This window comes from Labrus mixtus, chromosome 4 (genome assembly GCF_963584025.1).
Source record: "Labrus mixtus chromosome 4, fLabMix1.1, whole genome shotgun sequence".
NCBI classification, from domain to species: Eukaryota; Metazoa; Chordata; class Actinopteri; order Labriformes; family Labridae; genus Labrus; species Labrus mixtus.
Genome location: NC_083615.1, coordinates 15,174,187 through 15,191,078, shown reverse-complemented (window position 1 = coordinate 15,191,078; position 16,892 = coordinate 15,174,187). Strand labels below are relative to the sequence as shown.

Genomic DNA, 16,892 nt, shown 5'->3' with positions numbered 1-16,892 from the left:
CTCTCCCGACTCATGCCAGTAATAACTGAGCTAATTATTATTTTTACAATTAAAAATAGTTAAGAAAAGGAACACAAATAGAACAAGCAGATAGCTTTGCTAGTTTCAGAGCACAGTGTGCCCTGCATTGGCTCTACAAGAGATTTTTTGGAAAATTAAAAAAATGCTTTTTTGTTCAATTTCCCATGATCCTAAAGAAATATGTGTATGCAAACTTATCATTGTTTTATGAATAGAAAAAATATTACATTCTTACATTAAAGAGACAAAAACAGCAAAGGTTTGGAATTCTTTGCTTAATAATCAATCTGCATCAGAACTCTCAAACGCTCTCCAAGCCCTTTTTTAGATTGCCCATTTAGTGTGTTATGTATGACCCTGTGACGTCTCTGTGTGCTTGGGTGTGTGTGTGTGTGTGTGTGTGTGTGTGTGTGTGTGTGTGTGTGTGTGTGTGTGTGTGTGTGTGTGTGTGTGTGTGTGTGTGTGTGTGTGTGTGTGTATGTGTGTGTAGGTGCATGTCTGAGTGTGTGTGTAAGTTGAGGCCCCCCCGTTTCGCAACCCCGTATCGTAATGTGAATTCTCAGACTGGGACACCATTATTAAGGCGTCGTTGATTCGATATGAATGTACAAAGATGCAATGACGGATGAGCTTCGTAGCTGCACTGTTGCGGAATGGTGATCTAAAAGAGGATCTAGTTGAGCAGACTTGTTTAGCATGAACAAGAGACCACATTTTAACCTGTCAATATGTAATAGAGGAAGTTACTGCTAAAATTAGAATTATTCAATATTGTGGCTGAAGACTGGAGTTACTTTCACATTGTGGATATCTGTAAATGTACTTTGTCACCCCTGATCATCCATCTCAGGGCCTCATACGTGCTGTGGAGGCTTATTGGCTTAATTCTCTGCATACACTGTAGGTGTAGGCTGCTGTTCTGAAAAACATGCTACTCAACACTTCTCCCAAATCCCTTTTCAACACAAAAAGTGTTTGATGATCCTCTTGGGCTCTCTAAGGCAGGAGGTGGGGGTTCTGGTGTAGTGGGATAGTGTGTGTGTGTGTGTTGGGGGGATACAGAGTGATTAATCAGATTCCAAAGAAGTGTGGTAGTAAGAGTTGTAGGATTCCTGCTCCGCTCAACTTGAAGTGAAGTGTGCCCCCCCAAGCCCATTGGGAATTGTAGGATTTAGAGGCACAATGGAGCTCCATTTGTCTCCGAACAGGCTGGAGTCACACAGAGTTCAGACAGCAGAACACTCAGCAATTAAAAGAGAGGTTAACATGTTTTATCTCCCTAATGGGATAACACACAATATTTACGTTTGCCCTGTGATTCATGAGAGGTTTTCTACCATTTCTTCTCTGTTTACCTCCAGGCTGTTTGGAGGGGCTTCACTCTGAGGAGGAGGCTCACATCTGCTCTGGCTGCCGTCACATGCACGAACACTGGAGAGGACGACACCTTCGAGGAGGTGGACGTGGATGAATTTGTTTTTGATGAGGTATGCACACAAGTTCATGAGCTCCTCGTGCTCACTTTCATGATTCAGTGATTTCTTACCCCTCAATCCTATCAGACACAAACCTGCACAGAATGCGATATATTTTGAACAACATAAATGGAGTGCTGGTGGCGCAGTGGTTAATGGCGCGCCCAATGTATGGAGGCTGTAGTCCTTCAAGCGGGCGGCCCGGGTTCGATTCCGACCTGTGGCTCCTTTTCCGCATGTCATTCCCAACTCTTTCTCGCCCTGATTTCCGACTCTATCTACTGTCCTTTCTCTCCAGTAAAGGCAAAAAAATAAAATAAAAAAAAAACAACAACAACATGAATTCATAAATATACAATCCTAACATTATCTCCATACTCACAACATCAAGCACACATATGCAAGGATACATGTTTGGACAAAGAAATATTTACACAAAAAAAACATGCATGTGCATTGACAAGTAGAAAAAATCATGGGTTTTATGAGGCTGCAGTCATGTAAATGTGTACACAAACTAAGAGACAGTGGTCAACAAATCTTACTGTAAATACTGAAATCCATGCCCACTGGTCAGAAAAAAAATCTGCATCACAATTCTCAGCCAAGTACCAAAAAGTTAACCAAATGCTTTCAGCTTGGTTAAAACATTAACTTTGTGATATCAGATATATTTGCTATCAATGTCGACCAGAGAAATAACAATGTATTGACAAACACACACGTTAAACCACACTTGCCTTTATGAAATGTTCTCTCTGAATGACCAGTCGTGAAATACTGTGATGATTAAAAATCTTTGATCAAATTGAAAGATGCAATCACACATAAACTAATAAAGATCTAACACACACTGTGCATAGCTTAGCTTGAACTCCTACAGTCTGTCTGCACGAGTAACACTGTTTCCAATTCTTCCTGGTGATGTTTCACGTTGTGTTACCCTTATCCACTGTTTTCTCTGCAAAACTGAGTTTCTGAACTTTTGTGCTAACAATCTTAGTTCTCAGTTCTTTAACCTGTGGATAGAAAACATGCAGCAACCTCCAGTCTTGAAAAAGCTAATGAGAAAGTGAAAAGAAAATGCAGTTCCTCAAGTGTCCACTTGAAGCTAGCTGCAAATGCCAAGGACATGTTTACATTTTTAAAGCAGAAATAAACATGTTTACAGCCTAGAGCAAAAACAGTTTTACTTAATTCTTTATTGGTAAATATCGGAGGGGGCTGAACATTTTTACAGCTTATCTGTGGAGTATATTAAGGCTAAGAATGATTCATACATTTGCATAAGTAGAGGCGGGCAGAGTTAACTGGTGGGTGCGTAGTAGCTGTTTGCTAGGAGGCTTAAGCCCCGCCTCAGCTCCAGTCCACTTATTTGCCTGTGTCTAGAATGATTGAAAGATAGCATTACAATATGGCGGCCATCCTCATTGTGCTTCGTAACACCTCTTCAGAAAACATTGGGTGACGTCACTGAGAATACATCCATGTTTCATACAGTAACAACTCCCACCACAAGGCAACTCTGAGGCATTCTTCTGTTTTGTTTGTGAGCAGATGAAATGACGAGTAAGACTTTCTTTCTCTGCCAGCGTGGGTGGGATATAATTGTGCCACGTCTCCATCCAAGGCCCAACAATGACACACATAAACTAACCTATAGATACACACCTATTCACACAAAATAAACATCTCTGCAAATATTTAGGATCTCTAATGTAACCTCATCCTGACAATGAAGAACTCACTTCCCTATATCATATACACTATGAGGTACATATATTAAAGAGAATATATTGGATGTGGTTCCACATACATTTTTCTTGTTTGATTTTCACCTCTTTGTGTCCACAATTACATTGAGATTTAAAAAAAACTATGTTTTCATTTAAAAAAAGGCAGCACTGGAGAAACACTGGACAACGCTTTATGAAGATCCACCTCCCAGATGTTACAATGAATCAGAGCAGCAGCTGTCTCTTAAGGTAAAACAAATACTCAAGGACAATATGTAATCCTTGTAAACCTACCTGGCTGGTAGTTAAAGTTGCCAGAGATCTGGAATCACCATTCCCTGTATGATGTTAAATAGTTATTTTCTCGCCTTATCCCTCTCTCATCTTAGATATTGCCCCCCCACCAGGATTGTTCTCACCCTCCCTGGTTGATCTTTAAATGTATTCTTTTAGAAAACAAGATTATTTCCTGGAGGGCTGAAGGTTGCTCTGCACCAGCAGATGTCATATTTCATGCAAGCGGACTGTTGTGTGTTTTTTCCCCCCCTCATTTACCTCTCGTTGGATCTTTTCTTTGGAGCGTGCACAGGGCTGTACATCATGGTAGCCGCTTTAGGCCAGCTGATGTGATGCAGCTGCTGTCGTGGCCAGCTTCAGTGTGTTGACACTGAGGTACACATCAAAGTCGGGAATGTAGAATTTAGAGCTTCCACAGAGAGAAAATGGGATCTTGAGGGTAATTAAGCTGTTAGTTAGACTTAAATATGAGCATTCCTAGAGTGTATAAACTTGCTGTGGTTAACAGTGTCAGCCACATACCTCAAAAGAAAACACAAAGTAGACTTAGATGTGACTTGACATCTATACATTTTATACATTGTTTTCTATTTTCCCTGTACTAAGTGTTTATTGTATTTTTCCATTTGAAGATCAAGCATAAAACCTTCTGTAAGCACCTCAATTAAGGATTAATCTTTTACTCAAGTGAAGGAAAAGTTACTCGTACATGTCAACTGTTTCGAAATATGTTTTAAATTTGGATTTGATTGATAAATTGAAGCTAATATATAAAGACTAGCTTCTTTATATATATTTTGTATAATATATAAGCTCTTAGAAATCAATTCAGAGTGATGTAAAAAAAAAAATTCCATATTACAACTACGATACCATTACATGGTACATGTAGGTATTTCCGCCTCCTGGGACCTTTCCTGAAGCCTCCCAGCACATACTCCCTCCACCGCTTGTATGGAGGTCAAAGCAGGCCTGGGTGGATGAAGAACAGGTGGTTTCAGCTGAGCAGAGAGTTTCCCCTGTGAGCTCCACCAGGTAGGTGCATCCATACAATTATGTTAAATCTGGCCTTCAGTTGATAGCATGAAAACTTTTAGTTTAGTTTATTTGCACATTACTAAAAAAAAGACAATAGAAAGTAATACAAGTTAAACAATTGTGCAAAGGTGGTTAGATACCAGAAAAAGTCTCATGAAGATGCCTCCCCTCTGAGAATAACAGGAGTTACAGTCTGTAGGAATGTAGATACAATGACATAGAGGTGTGTCTTTAAATGATATAATGCACTACAATAAAGTCTGAGAAGTGTGAGGTAGTTTGTTCCAAAGAATGTGCCTCTGTATTTTAATGTGTCAAGTCAAGTCAAGTCAAGTCAAGTCAAGTCAAGTCAAGTCAACTTTATTTATATAGCACATTTATAACAGCCAAGGCGGACCGAAGTGCTGTGCAGTAAATTAGGCAAAATACATTACATCCAAAACATCACATCAATAATGTGCATTGATTAAGAAAGTTTTGAAATCAAAGACTTCAATAGATACTTAAGTATTGTAGGGAAAAAAGAGAGGAGGGCGTGAATGATTGGTCAATGAGGTCAAAGTAGATGTTAAGAAAAAAGTGGACTGGATGCTCTTGGAAAACAAGGGAAAACTTATACACACAAGTGGAGGAAATCAGGCACTCCAAATATGAAAAAATGTAAAAATGAAGAAGGAAATACTTAAAGACCGTTATTATAACGGCTAAATCGTTTAGAAAGCCAAAATGTTTTGACCATATTTCATTAACTGTATCCGTCATGGTCAAGATGGGTTTCATTTGCACATCAGTCACAGCCCATCTTGGAACTGAGAAATGAACAGATGCTGTTTTGTTACTCCTATATGGTGCATGTATATATACTGGTGTAAACATTAGTGTATGTATATCATACCTTTTGCTAACTCCATTTTAAAAAGGCTGACTCGCACCTTTCAAATGGTGAATTTCAGTTTCTTACGTCTGGACGCAGCCAAATCTACCTACGGGTACAAAAAAAGTAACCTTAGCATACAATATGCACATATCATGAAAAAACAACTTATACAGTGCTGCTGTGACTGTTATATACAATACAGCCCATATGATGCCATATCAATATGTTTTTTTAAAATTATTTCAGAAGTAAATCTCCTGCCTCAACACCATTGCTCAGCGGTCTCACTGAGAGATCTGAAAAGATTCTTGAAGAATGGTAAATCATGTTTTCTTTCTCTTCTTTATGAAGTCAATTTTACTATTTTTTTGTATTGCCGTGTGTGTGTGTGTGTTTTTTTTTTGTTATATTTTCATGTAGAATAGTCAGTGAGATAGTTTCATCTTGTTTTCTGTAGGGGCTTCACTCACAGCCACACAGCTCTTCTGATGCTGAAAAGGGCTCAGAAGATGAAGTCAAAGAAGCAACAGCAAAAGAAAAGTGAGTATCTGAACATGAAGAATTGTATACGTAATAATGTCTTGTATGTGCCTCTTTTCTTGTGTGTATAATATTACGGCTTAAATCAAAACATTCTGATATATATTGTTAACAGAAGTATTAACATTATGAAGGCAGACATAGTGGGATGCTCTCATGGTTTCTTTCTTAAATATTTTCAACAGCACAGACCCCTCTGTAAAGACATAAATCCTATTTAAAAAAAGGGACATGTCTACTGTAATTATTGCTTCCTGTCTTTGTTCTTCACCCTTGCTTCAACAGCAGCAAACATTTCCACCCTGTGTATGTTAATGAGCCATAACAGACAGCAGAAGCCCAGGCCCGTCGCCTCTTATTGGACCTTATTTGAAATCCTGCAAAGGAAATAACGGTTGCCAAGAAACCTCTTGACAAGTCATCCCGTGATGATTTTCATTACCATTCATTGTAGTGGTTGAGTGCGGCTGCAGTGAAAGGTGACCTCACCTCAGCTCTGCTCCAAGAAACAGTAGTCCTGCCACGGGTATCATGCCACAGTCATGTAGAGGGGGGCTGCTCTTTGATCAGAATTGTATATGCATGATTCCAAAGGCAGCAGGGCTCTTGTCATCTTGCTCCACTGACAAACAGGTCTATGTCTACGTTAACTCCTAATGGCATCTGCCTCAGTGGAACCAGAGCACTGTTCTAATATTTTCCGAATGTAAGGATCTGGTTTTCTGCTTCTGCTTCTCTGCTTCTGTTTCTCGGCCTGGCTTGTCCTTCTTTGACCTGTTCTTTCTCTCGTACTCTCTTAGATCCCTCCGGCCATCCGACGTCGTTAAGAAACTGCAGTTACCAGATGGATCCAGTGGGGGCACCGAACAGGCGAGCCAAGCGCAATAGAAATGATAAAAAGGGTAGGACTTGCTTCACATGTGTTTACTCTGAAGAAAGTTAAAGATATAGTGTGAAAAGTGCTTCAATTTTGGACCTATGTTATCAGTCTCCGTAAGGCGAATATCAAGGAAGCTCCCCAATCTTTGATTCTTATTGGTCGATTGGCCATTATTGGCCATTTTTCCACTGAGTTGAAAAAAAAAACAGGCAATTTCAACTTTAATTTCACATTTAGCTTTTTCTTGAATTTCAAACTGCTTAAATGGGACCCAAAAATAGAAGCATTGAGGATTTTACAGAAGAGGAAACAATTTACACCTAGATATGCAGACAATGGTGCTTACGCTAAGTGCATCTTTGAACATTTGGGCACTTCTAGCATGACTTAAAAAGAAGATTCAGCATTTTAGCTCAGAATAGCATGCACTGTTTGGACACCTACCTAATATGTGGCCAAATATCCCTTTAAATATGTTCACACAAATAGATAAGCTATTAGCTACGTAACTGGTCCAGGAAATTAATTTGTTAATTAATTTGTTACCATCTCCCAAAGAGCGTTGACTCTGATGTAAAGCAGTGCAATAGTCTGTGAAGAGGCAAATTTCTCCCACCGTATTTTTCCTGCTGTGGCCTCCCGCTCTGCCCTGAGGTGCGTAGATAATTTGACATTGTGACAGCCACAGCCAGACTTAAAAGGGAGGAAGAGCTTGAGGGAGGGCAGGGTGGTGGAGGACCGTGGAAGTCTACTTTTATCATGGGAGTCTGTCTCTATCTTTCCCCTCCACCTCCACCCAGCAGGGTCAAGGCCTCACTTGCAGAGGGCACGATGCTTGCGGTCATCCAGCAGTCAGGGTGACGCTGTAACAAGAAAGGTTACCAACAGTCAGTGAAATGACTCTCTCTGGTCCAGGTCCAACGCTGCCATTATTATGAAAATACCTGTTAATAACCTGTGGAGAAACTCAATATGTTTGTTAGTTTTTTAAAAGTATTACAACCCATTTCTTTGGCTTTGGGATCCCTCTTGTTTAAGAGTTTGATGTATTAATTTCTGTAAAGAAGTCCCCTTGTTCATTAGAATTATCATCACACATCTTTTAACTGATGTACGTCTTTGAAAACAATGAAAAGTTACTGTTTGACCTTTAGCCGCAATGATTCTGAAGAGTATTTTTTTTTAAACATTTTGGTCAACTGACACCTGATTAGCTCGATCTTATTGCCGGACTAATAATTGACTGTCATTGGAAGGTGACGGACAAACTAATCTTTAGCATTCAGTCGATGGCAGCTGGATTTTTAACTGATGAAGAAGTGACAAGATCATTCTGCTTTCATTTTGAACTGCATCTGTTTTATGTCAGCTTTTCACCACTCTCCTTACCAACACTGTTATCGTGTCTGAGCACAATATAGTGGAAGATGAGCTCTCAGCCAACTGGCAGTCGAGAACCAGCTCCATCCAAAGAAGGCCTATTTACCAATACCACAATATTTCCAGCTCTCTTTCTTCCAATGTCATTACCTCTACTCTTGCATTGCCTTGATAATTTATCAAACAGAGCTGTTGTTCTTCTGCAATTAAATGAAGCAGCTACATCAGCTGATAAAGTCATGGTTAGGACCCTTTTTTGCTTATTTCTAGAGTCCTAAGTCAGTTTTCTGGTCACTATATGATATGTAACCTTAGCCAGCCAGTTCCTGGAGGGGACGACTCCTGTTGTCTTTTAACAAGGTGACTGTAAGATAGTTGGGACAGAGATGTGAGATTTGTGTTTTAAGAACTTGTTTATGTCGGTTTTCTGTCATTCGGCCCAAACCAGCCTCCCCTCTTGCTCCCCTGGTCCTGACCTGTGGAAGGCACCCCCTCCTCCGGATCCATCCTCAGTGCCCGGGGCCTAGCCAGCCCAGCCCGGCCCAGCCAGCGCTCCCCGACAGGGGCTAACGTTTCAGGCTTTGAGTCAAGCCCCTTCTGGAGGTGATTAGCCCCAAACCCATGACAGATTCTTTCCAAGATATCCGACGCGGCGTGTTTATTTTATCCGGGCTCTTTGTGTGGATGTGCTGGACATGAGTAACCCACTTGAAATGGGTATCGGCTTACATACCCAGAGAGGGAGATACTGAGGGAGAGAATGGAGCAGAGCCACAAGACATTTTCTTCTAAAGGCAAAAATATCTATATAGTTATAAAATCTCCTTATTTTTTTAGATGGTTTGTATTGTCAAGTTTCTGGTGGCTGCAGATGTTGAAGATGTTTCATGCCTTCAAGCGTTTCTCCTTTTTTCTCCTCTTTCTTTCCACCAAAACCTTCCACACAACCCCCCTCCTCTCGGCACACAACCTTCTTGTTCCATCCAAACTGGGATCCAGCCCCACTAAACATCCGTCCTCATGTCAGAGGGACACAAGGGTATATATTTTTATTTCAGCCTGGAACCCCTACCTCCTGAGCACTTAACTCGATTTCACACTTCAAGTCATCTACAAAGTCCAGCTGAAACTCAATCATCTTGTTTATCATTCATCATCCAAAATAACTTAATGTCAGACTATTTACCACCATTCATGTGCGTTCAATTTCTCCCCTGCAATCCCAGAGCTTCTATTTATGTCAGGCAGCGGAGCCCTCTCTTCATGGTGTATGTTATGTGTATGTAAGGAATAGCAAGCAAGGATGCAAGTCTATAAACCATCAACATGACACACCATTTGATTACTTTCTTTTTCATGTTTTGTTGTGTTAAGACAAATTAGTTGAAATGTAATCTAAGTCTAATGATTAAAATGTGATGATTTATATCCTAAAGACAACTGGACTTTGGTAAAGTTGCCTTTGGATAAAGCTTTGCATTCCCATGACCTGGATGTCTTCTTAGATGAATGATTAAAGGATCATTTTAGTGTCTTGATACTTGGTCATATTTTGTCATCAGTGTGCATTAAATGAAGGTCTTAACTGACTGTTTAGTAGAAAGTGAACCGTGTCTGTATCTAAAGTTTTTGGTATTTTTATCAAACAGAAAATCTGTCAGGCAGAAGTGCGCTACTAAATATGCACTTTTCTTCACAAACCTATTGTCCTCACTTTTTGTGCACCAATAAGAATCCCTTAGAAGACATCGTCAGGTCCAGATTTAGACTCTCTTTATTGTCTCAGGAGAAATTAGTTTGGCAGCAGGAGATCACAGAATGACACAATACAATTGAGTCCGTTTAAAAAGACAGTATCAGCAACATCAGTGGAAAATCAGAAGAATTAAGAACATCAACTGAAATGGTATTTCTACTAAGTGGAAATATGCAAAAATATAATGTGGAGGTGTGTAAATGCTTAACTGTGCAATAACTTGGAATTGCAGGAATTCCCGTCCAAAAGTCTGCACTTTTATCCACATGTTTTACAATATACTGAGTGTCAGTCTTTCTATGACGGCAGGCTTTTGTTCTCCCCTTTGCGTTTTGCAAATGCCTTAGCTTGAGACTTAGCAACATTTACCATACTCTCTGTAGTTGTGCTACAGTGTTGCTGTACACTGGAAAGTCATTACAGTTGAGCTGTCTTTCCATTTTACACCTCATACAAAAATGATTTGTCCAACCTGACTGCAGTCTTGGCGTGTTGATTGTTTTTACATCCTGTTCCAAAATCTTAGAAACACAGAATAGAATAGAATTAGAATAGAATTACTTTATTGATCCCAAACTGGGAAATAGTGGAAAGATAACTGTCCCTCAAGATAACCGACTCTTTGTGTTATTTGTTCTATAAAAAAAGTAGAAGGAGAAGATGCTTAAAAGTGGGATCAGTGTGTCTCCTTTATCTGTGGCTTTGCTGCAGGCCAAATCCTTCACCCTCCTCCTCATCCCAAACTCTGTGATATAAAGTCAGCGCTCTCTCCTCCTCAGCAGAGACAGGATTGCTTAATGTGCTTAAGAGCCTTTCTTAACAGGCGTGACTCCTACAGGCCCCCTCCTGATGTCCTGGAGGGGCACTGTAGGGGGATTGAGGAGGTTTAGGGGGTCAGGAGGGGGGGCTTTGGTGGGGGGAGTTTCAGAGGGGAAAAGGGAGAGTGGAGTCTCTTCAAGCTTTTTGAGTGCAACTTACACGATAGCTTTATTTCATGTTGCTCGTCTTGTGTCACTGTGTTTGCTACAATATGTATTAATCCTCAGAGATTTCTATTTTACCATGAGTCTTCTACGTAATGTGTTGATCTATCAAAGTAGAAATCTCCTTATCTTTATAGAGTGTAAGTGGCCTGCCTGTGCCCTGCCTCTCTGTGTATTTTAGGAAGTGTGTGTGTAGCCATTTCCTGGCCCTTTGCTGGCCTGAGGGGAAAATCTATCACTTGACATTTTTAGTGGCGCTTTGCAATTAACCCATGAAAACTGTAAAGCTGTTTTTGTCCTTTTTATGGCTCAGCAAAAGCAAGTAAATGGCTTAAATAAATGCATCATTAGTTCCAGCATTGGGCTGTCAAAATTCATTATCAGTTTACACCAGTCGGCGGCAGCATTGCTGTCAGCGCAACATAAATGTTTACTTTGAATTATGACCTTATTACAGGATGTCAGTACGGCTCGTAAATCAGCTGCCTTTCAGATTTCTTTTTCTAACACACTGTTGCTTTGATTGTGTGTTTTTTTTTTTTTTTTTTTTTTTTTTTTTTTAATTTTTTTTTAACGAAGAATCAAATCCCTAACAGGCACTGAAAAAAAGCAGATCCTCTCCTGGTGCATCTCGTAGCAGCTGCCTGTGACTCCTCCAAACAAATACAAAATACTTAAGCCCAAACATAAACGGCAGGAGCTTTGACCACTGAGCTCTCCCAAAGCAGGGATCCCTGAGCAGCTTTAGTTACAGTGAAATATGTCAAACTTAGCCACAGATCAACCTTATGGGCTGTTTATTTGCTAAGCTTGAGCATCTGTGAACTCAACTCATTTTCAGCAGTATTTATTTAGTCTTTTTTTTCCTTTATAAACCTGTTATCTTCAATCTAACTTTCTCTGATTACGCTGCACACTCTCTGCTACCGTTGTCTTCGGGAAAACGACCTGATTGACGAGAGGGATGTGGAAAATGAAGTGCCTGTGATGTTTGTTTGAACTTCTTTGTTGATTGCAGTGGTGGAGAGCGAGCTGGGCCTTCAGGAGGCAGAGGAGACGGAGCGAGTGAAGCAAGAGCGAGCTCAGCAGTGGCTGCACAGTCAGGCTGTTCACTCTGACAGGGACTCAGAGAGGTGAGGCACTGACTGATGGTCATATGATGTTTGTTTTTTGTGCAGCTAAAATTGAAAGGTTGCTTAAACAACTTTTAGAATTTGCATCCTGATTTCTGATTTCTGATTTACCCCTGGTATCTAGCCATGCACATAGTTTGGCTTGTAAACATTACGGTTTTGAAATGTCTATCTCTGGGATTTCAAAGTGAGGTACAGGATTACACAGCGTAACTTGGATGTTTCCAGACTTTTTCAATACAACCACAAATTCTCTGCTGTTCTATGAGGAAGGCTGAAGTCTTGTAGGTAGATATTTTAAAAACTGTGCAAAGGAAACCAAAACTATTTCAATAGGTTTCAAAATACATTCTAACATCACAAAAGCATGCTGTTAAAAGACCCTCTTAAAATCAAAAATGAGATAACGGAAGGAAAAATGTCCCCCTTCAGAAGATAAATGCTTTTTTGTTTCAGATTTTGTACGTCCTCACAGATTAGGGAGGCTTTCTTTTTGTATTTCTGTAGGTGAAGTTTCATAACAAGTTTAGCTATTTCTCATTAATTAATTAACTCTTTCTAAAGTGAAAGAGGTAAGTGATTACAGTAAGTGTAGTGTAGGGTAGTACATTAGCTGAGGGGCAAAACATCTCATAAATGACAATGATATAGAGCTGATATAAAAGCAAACAGGACATATCAGGCTGCAGGCTGTTCTTCCCCTCAAAGAGACATTAAACTTATCATGCAGAGCATCTGTGTTTATTCTATGATATGTCAGAGGTAATTGCACAAATAAAGGAGGGAAACTGTTACATTGATAGAAATATGCAGAGCACTAAAAGCCCAAATACTTGGGCCCCGTTTGTCTTTTTTCCACAGTGTTCGTTTCTTACCCGAGATCAGCACAGACATTCTGCACGGAGGCAGAGTGCAGCTTGTGGTGAGTACACTCCTCTCCTGTTTCCCTCTGCAATTCATTCACTTCATGGTACGACAGTGAATCTCGATTTGGATCTTTTCTTTGGGGGGGCAGTTGCATGTATGTGAAGGTATGCAGTATTTACATTCAGCAGTCAGAGTCACGTCCTGGGCTGCATGTTCCCTCCCCTGGAGCCTGTCTCATCAGCTTCCATTTTAAGGAGTCAAGGGGAGGGGGGGGGGGGGGGGGGGGGGGTAGCTCTGCGGTGACACTTCCAATTGGATCAACTGGCTGCAATTTCTTCATTTTACTTGTAGAAATCCCAGTGTCACTTTGGAGCAGTTTGCCTGTGCTCGAGAACGATGCTGATGCTGTTGAGGTCTTTGAAGTGGGAAACTGCAGGTCTCCCGGTGCAGTTATAGAGCAGTTTGAGTTATGATCACTGGCAAGACGAGCCCCCCACCCTTTCCTCCTGTTTCTTAGATATGTTCAGACTGCCGAGCCGCTGCTTGTCCAATGTTTTTCACAATATTAGAGTGCCTGCTGCGTGAGACGTGTCATGTTGGGCCTCATTTATGTGTGTGTGTGTTGTTGTGCGTGCAGGCGGATCTTGGATACACAGAACATCAACATCACGCTAGTGGATCATGGGCCAACAGCAGTGTAGCTTCCCGGCCCTGCCAAGAGAACGGTTATCCTCGCAGAAACTCTTTGGGTCATGCAAGTGAGTCTTAAAATCGATTTACAATCCACCTCTCAGAGGCTTTTTGAATTGAACTTTCATGAAATGTTCTGCATTCAGATGACTCAACTGCTACCTAAAATAAACAAGTGTCTGCACTGACTTTTAGCTAAACATTTTCTCACAATAACTTTAATCCAGGTAAATGGTTATAGTGGTATATATTGCTAATGCTAAATTATTATATATTATATTATTATAATAATTATCTTGTTTATTTTCATGCATACACAAAATCCCTGCAAATCTCCTGACATTTTTGGGGTGAGCTGCATTTATGAATGCAAAGTGGCCACATTCCCAAGGATAGTGCCCCCTGCTGTGAGGTGCATATGTGAACAACTTACTTAGGAAGATTTCAGGACAGCCGGTCCTTAAAATGTTTAGATGTTTTTAGGGGTGCACGTGTGTAAAAAGCCCTTACATTACTTTTCTTGTCAGGCATTACTGATTCCTGACACAGGACGTATTTTATACTTACATAAAATACATACATACACTCAGATACATTGTGAATGAACAGATAGTGCTCAAGGTAGTACTGCGTAATTCAGATGTCTTGCAATACCTGATATTACATTTTTTTTTTTAAACTAACTAATATGAAATTACTCTAATTCAAGTCACCAGTATTTGTAAACACCAGCAAAAAAGCTGTGACACCTTTGTTCTGCCAACTTTTGAATTAAGTAACTATTACTGTGGTATTAACAGAATAAGTTTATCACTACATTCATGCTGCTACCTAAGGGACCTGCATGTTGTTGTGTTTATACCTATAGTATGTGTGCATGTGTGTAAATACCTGTACATTAAGCACATACACAGATACACAGATGTGTCAATGTTTGCACACTTGCACCCAAAGTCTTGGATCACATAGACCTGAGGTTGCAGAGCCGGGGATAAATGCTGCTGCTTATTCAGCCCAGACTGAGTCCATCGGTCTGCTGCTTTGAGAGGGGAGGGGTGGGGGGGGGGCACAAGGTCGAGCTGGGGACAGAGTGCCGTGAATTTCTCCTCTGACAGGAAACTGGCAGAAAGGAAGAAAAAAAAAACTCTCAGTCCTTTCAGAGAATAATGACTGGCCCTTGTGTCAGAGGACGTGGGGCTCAGGAGTCTGACTGACAAAGATGCTACTGACAGGCTGAAGGCAGATGACCGCTTTAAACAAGCCCAGGAATCTGAGTGAAGGAGAGCCCTGTCCACGTTAACGAAGCCTAATTGGATTCTGATGATGCTTTTAAAATGATCTCCACGAGGTGCAGCAGCAGCAGGAGCGAGTGTCGCCAAGCTCAGCAGGCAGACTGTTGTTCCCCTGCTAAGGACTGCCTCTAAAAAGAAAGCGTCTTTGTCCGCACTGATAAAACGCCATTTATTGAAATAATCTACAACAAATTGAAACATGAATGTGTATGTAAGGAAAGAGCATTTCTCAAAAAGCCAATTAAGATATTCCATAAACTTTAAAAGGGCATCTAATGGTCTCTTTGCTACATCATCAGAAAGTCAACATATCAGAGGAGAAGGGTTACTTGGGTGAAATAAGGGTAGGAAAAAGGAGAGATTAAAAACAAACGGTATCCATAAAAAACGATGTATCTTATTCTTCTGAAGTGGCGCACACCCATCAAAGTGAAGGTTTAAAGTGGGAAGGTTCACGTAGTTTGCCAAAGCAGTAAAGCCTACATAAATACTCTATAACCTACTCTATAACCTATTGAAACACGATACCCACCACTTGCTGGGGCGGTGCCATAAAATGGGTTTCCAGCCTCACTAAATATTTTCACTACGTGTGCAGAGGAAACCGCTTAAGTTGCATATCTGCTCTCTCAATTTTGTCCGCCGCTCAGCTCTAATGGGAGCAAAATGAAGGAAAACAATTTGTTTGGTCACAGCGGTTGGGTCAAATGTACGGCCATTTGTTTATCTCTGTACATTTAATCGTCCACAATTGGCAACATGTGCGTCAGGTTCTGTATTTGATTTAGGATAGATCGTCGGACAAAAGTCTTTAATAAACTGAATTTAGCCACCAAACATGGCCGGACATTTCTGAAAATAAACACACCAGACTGCGGTGGCTTTATCTTCACACTAAATCGTTCAGACCGTGAGGAAAGGGAACGATACCCTCAAACACGAGTTCAATCAAAAAGTACAGAGGGTGTGATTAGGTATGACGTGTGAGTCCGTGGATATTCTATACAGTGTGCAAGCTGTGCAGATATTCAGAGCCGGGTCAGTACCTGCAATACCTCCCAGGCCCTCCACCTCCTCCAGAGCCCTCCCTGCTGTTTGGCTCCCTGTGTGGGGCGGCTGTTGAGACCGCGGGCCCTCGCTCTACACGTGGAATGCATCATGCCCGGGAGAAGCTCTGCCTTTGTTCTCTGTGTTTTTAAAAGCTTTGTGCTGATCCCCAGGTGAAAAGGACAGACCTCTGATACAGCACAAAGAATACCTGCTCACTCTGAAGTCTTTAAAGAGAGTTTTTGTATACTGTAGTGTAGTCCTAAATCTGCTGAGACAGAGTGAAAAACAAACTTCAAATCAGTCTCTTAATCTAAAAGAAACTCCAACAGTCAAAGTAAAAATGTGTAATTTAAAAAAAAAACTTCTATATCCTCCTCTTTTCATGCATGTAAGGTCAAAAGTTGCAGGCTCCCTGTTGTCAGTCTCTGTGAGTGCTGCTTGATTGGAATCCATTAAAATGCCTAAAGAAAAAGATGCTCATCATTGAATAATCTACAGTATGTCACAATTAAACTGCTAATGCTTTGATAAATAGCAATAATAATCAGCAGGTTAGCAAATAATGATAGCCACATCAGCAAATTTCATATTTATAGGTTTAATTTTTCACACAGATATTCTGGGGATAAACTTTATATGGTTCAGTTAACGTTGTGAGATCATCATCTGTTTCAGGTAGTTTCAATTTCTCAATAATTTAAAGAATTAAAATTAAACAAAATCACATTTTGGTGACATCTTTCCAGGGATAAATCCTCAGTTGTGCAAGAATAAGGCAATCATAAGCATCAGCAACATGTTGATTTAGGAAGCATGTACTGATGGTCCTTCCTCTAGAAACCACTTATAGATTTATTTTAGTGATTCTTTTGGTGGC

The 16,892-nt window shown here is 40.5% G+C and overlaps 1 protein-coding gene across 1 annotated transcript in view; it reads left to right on the top strand.

Annotated features, from left to right (window-relative positions):
* The window catches only part of lrriq1 (leucine-rich repeats and IQ motif containing 1), a 42,293-nt gene that overhangs the window by 22,880 nt on the left and 2,521 nt on the right, over positions 1-16,892 (top strand). Inside the window, 9 exon segments of the mRNA XM_061036978.1 lie at positions 1,383-1,508; positions 3,395-3,481; positions 4,422-4,564; positions 5,691-5,762; positions 5,902-5,984; positions 6,785-6,886; positions 12,002-12,116; positions 12,978-13,038; positions 13,621-13,741. Of these exon segments, the coding sequence (XP_060892961.1) occupies positions 1,383-1,508; positions 3,395-3,481; positions 4,422-4,564; positions 5,691-5,762; positions 5,902-5,984; positions 6,785-6,886; positions 12,002-12,116; positions 12,978-13,038; positions 13,621-13,741 (910 nt within the window).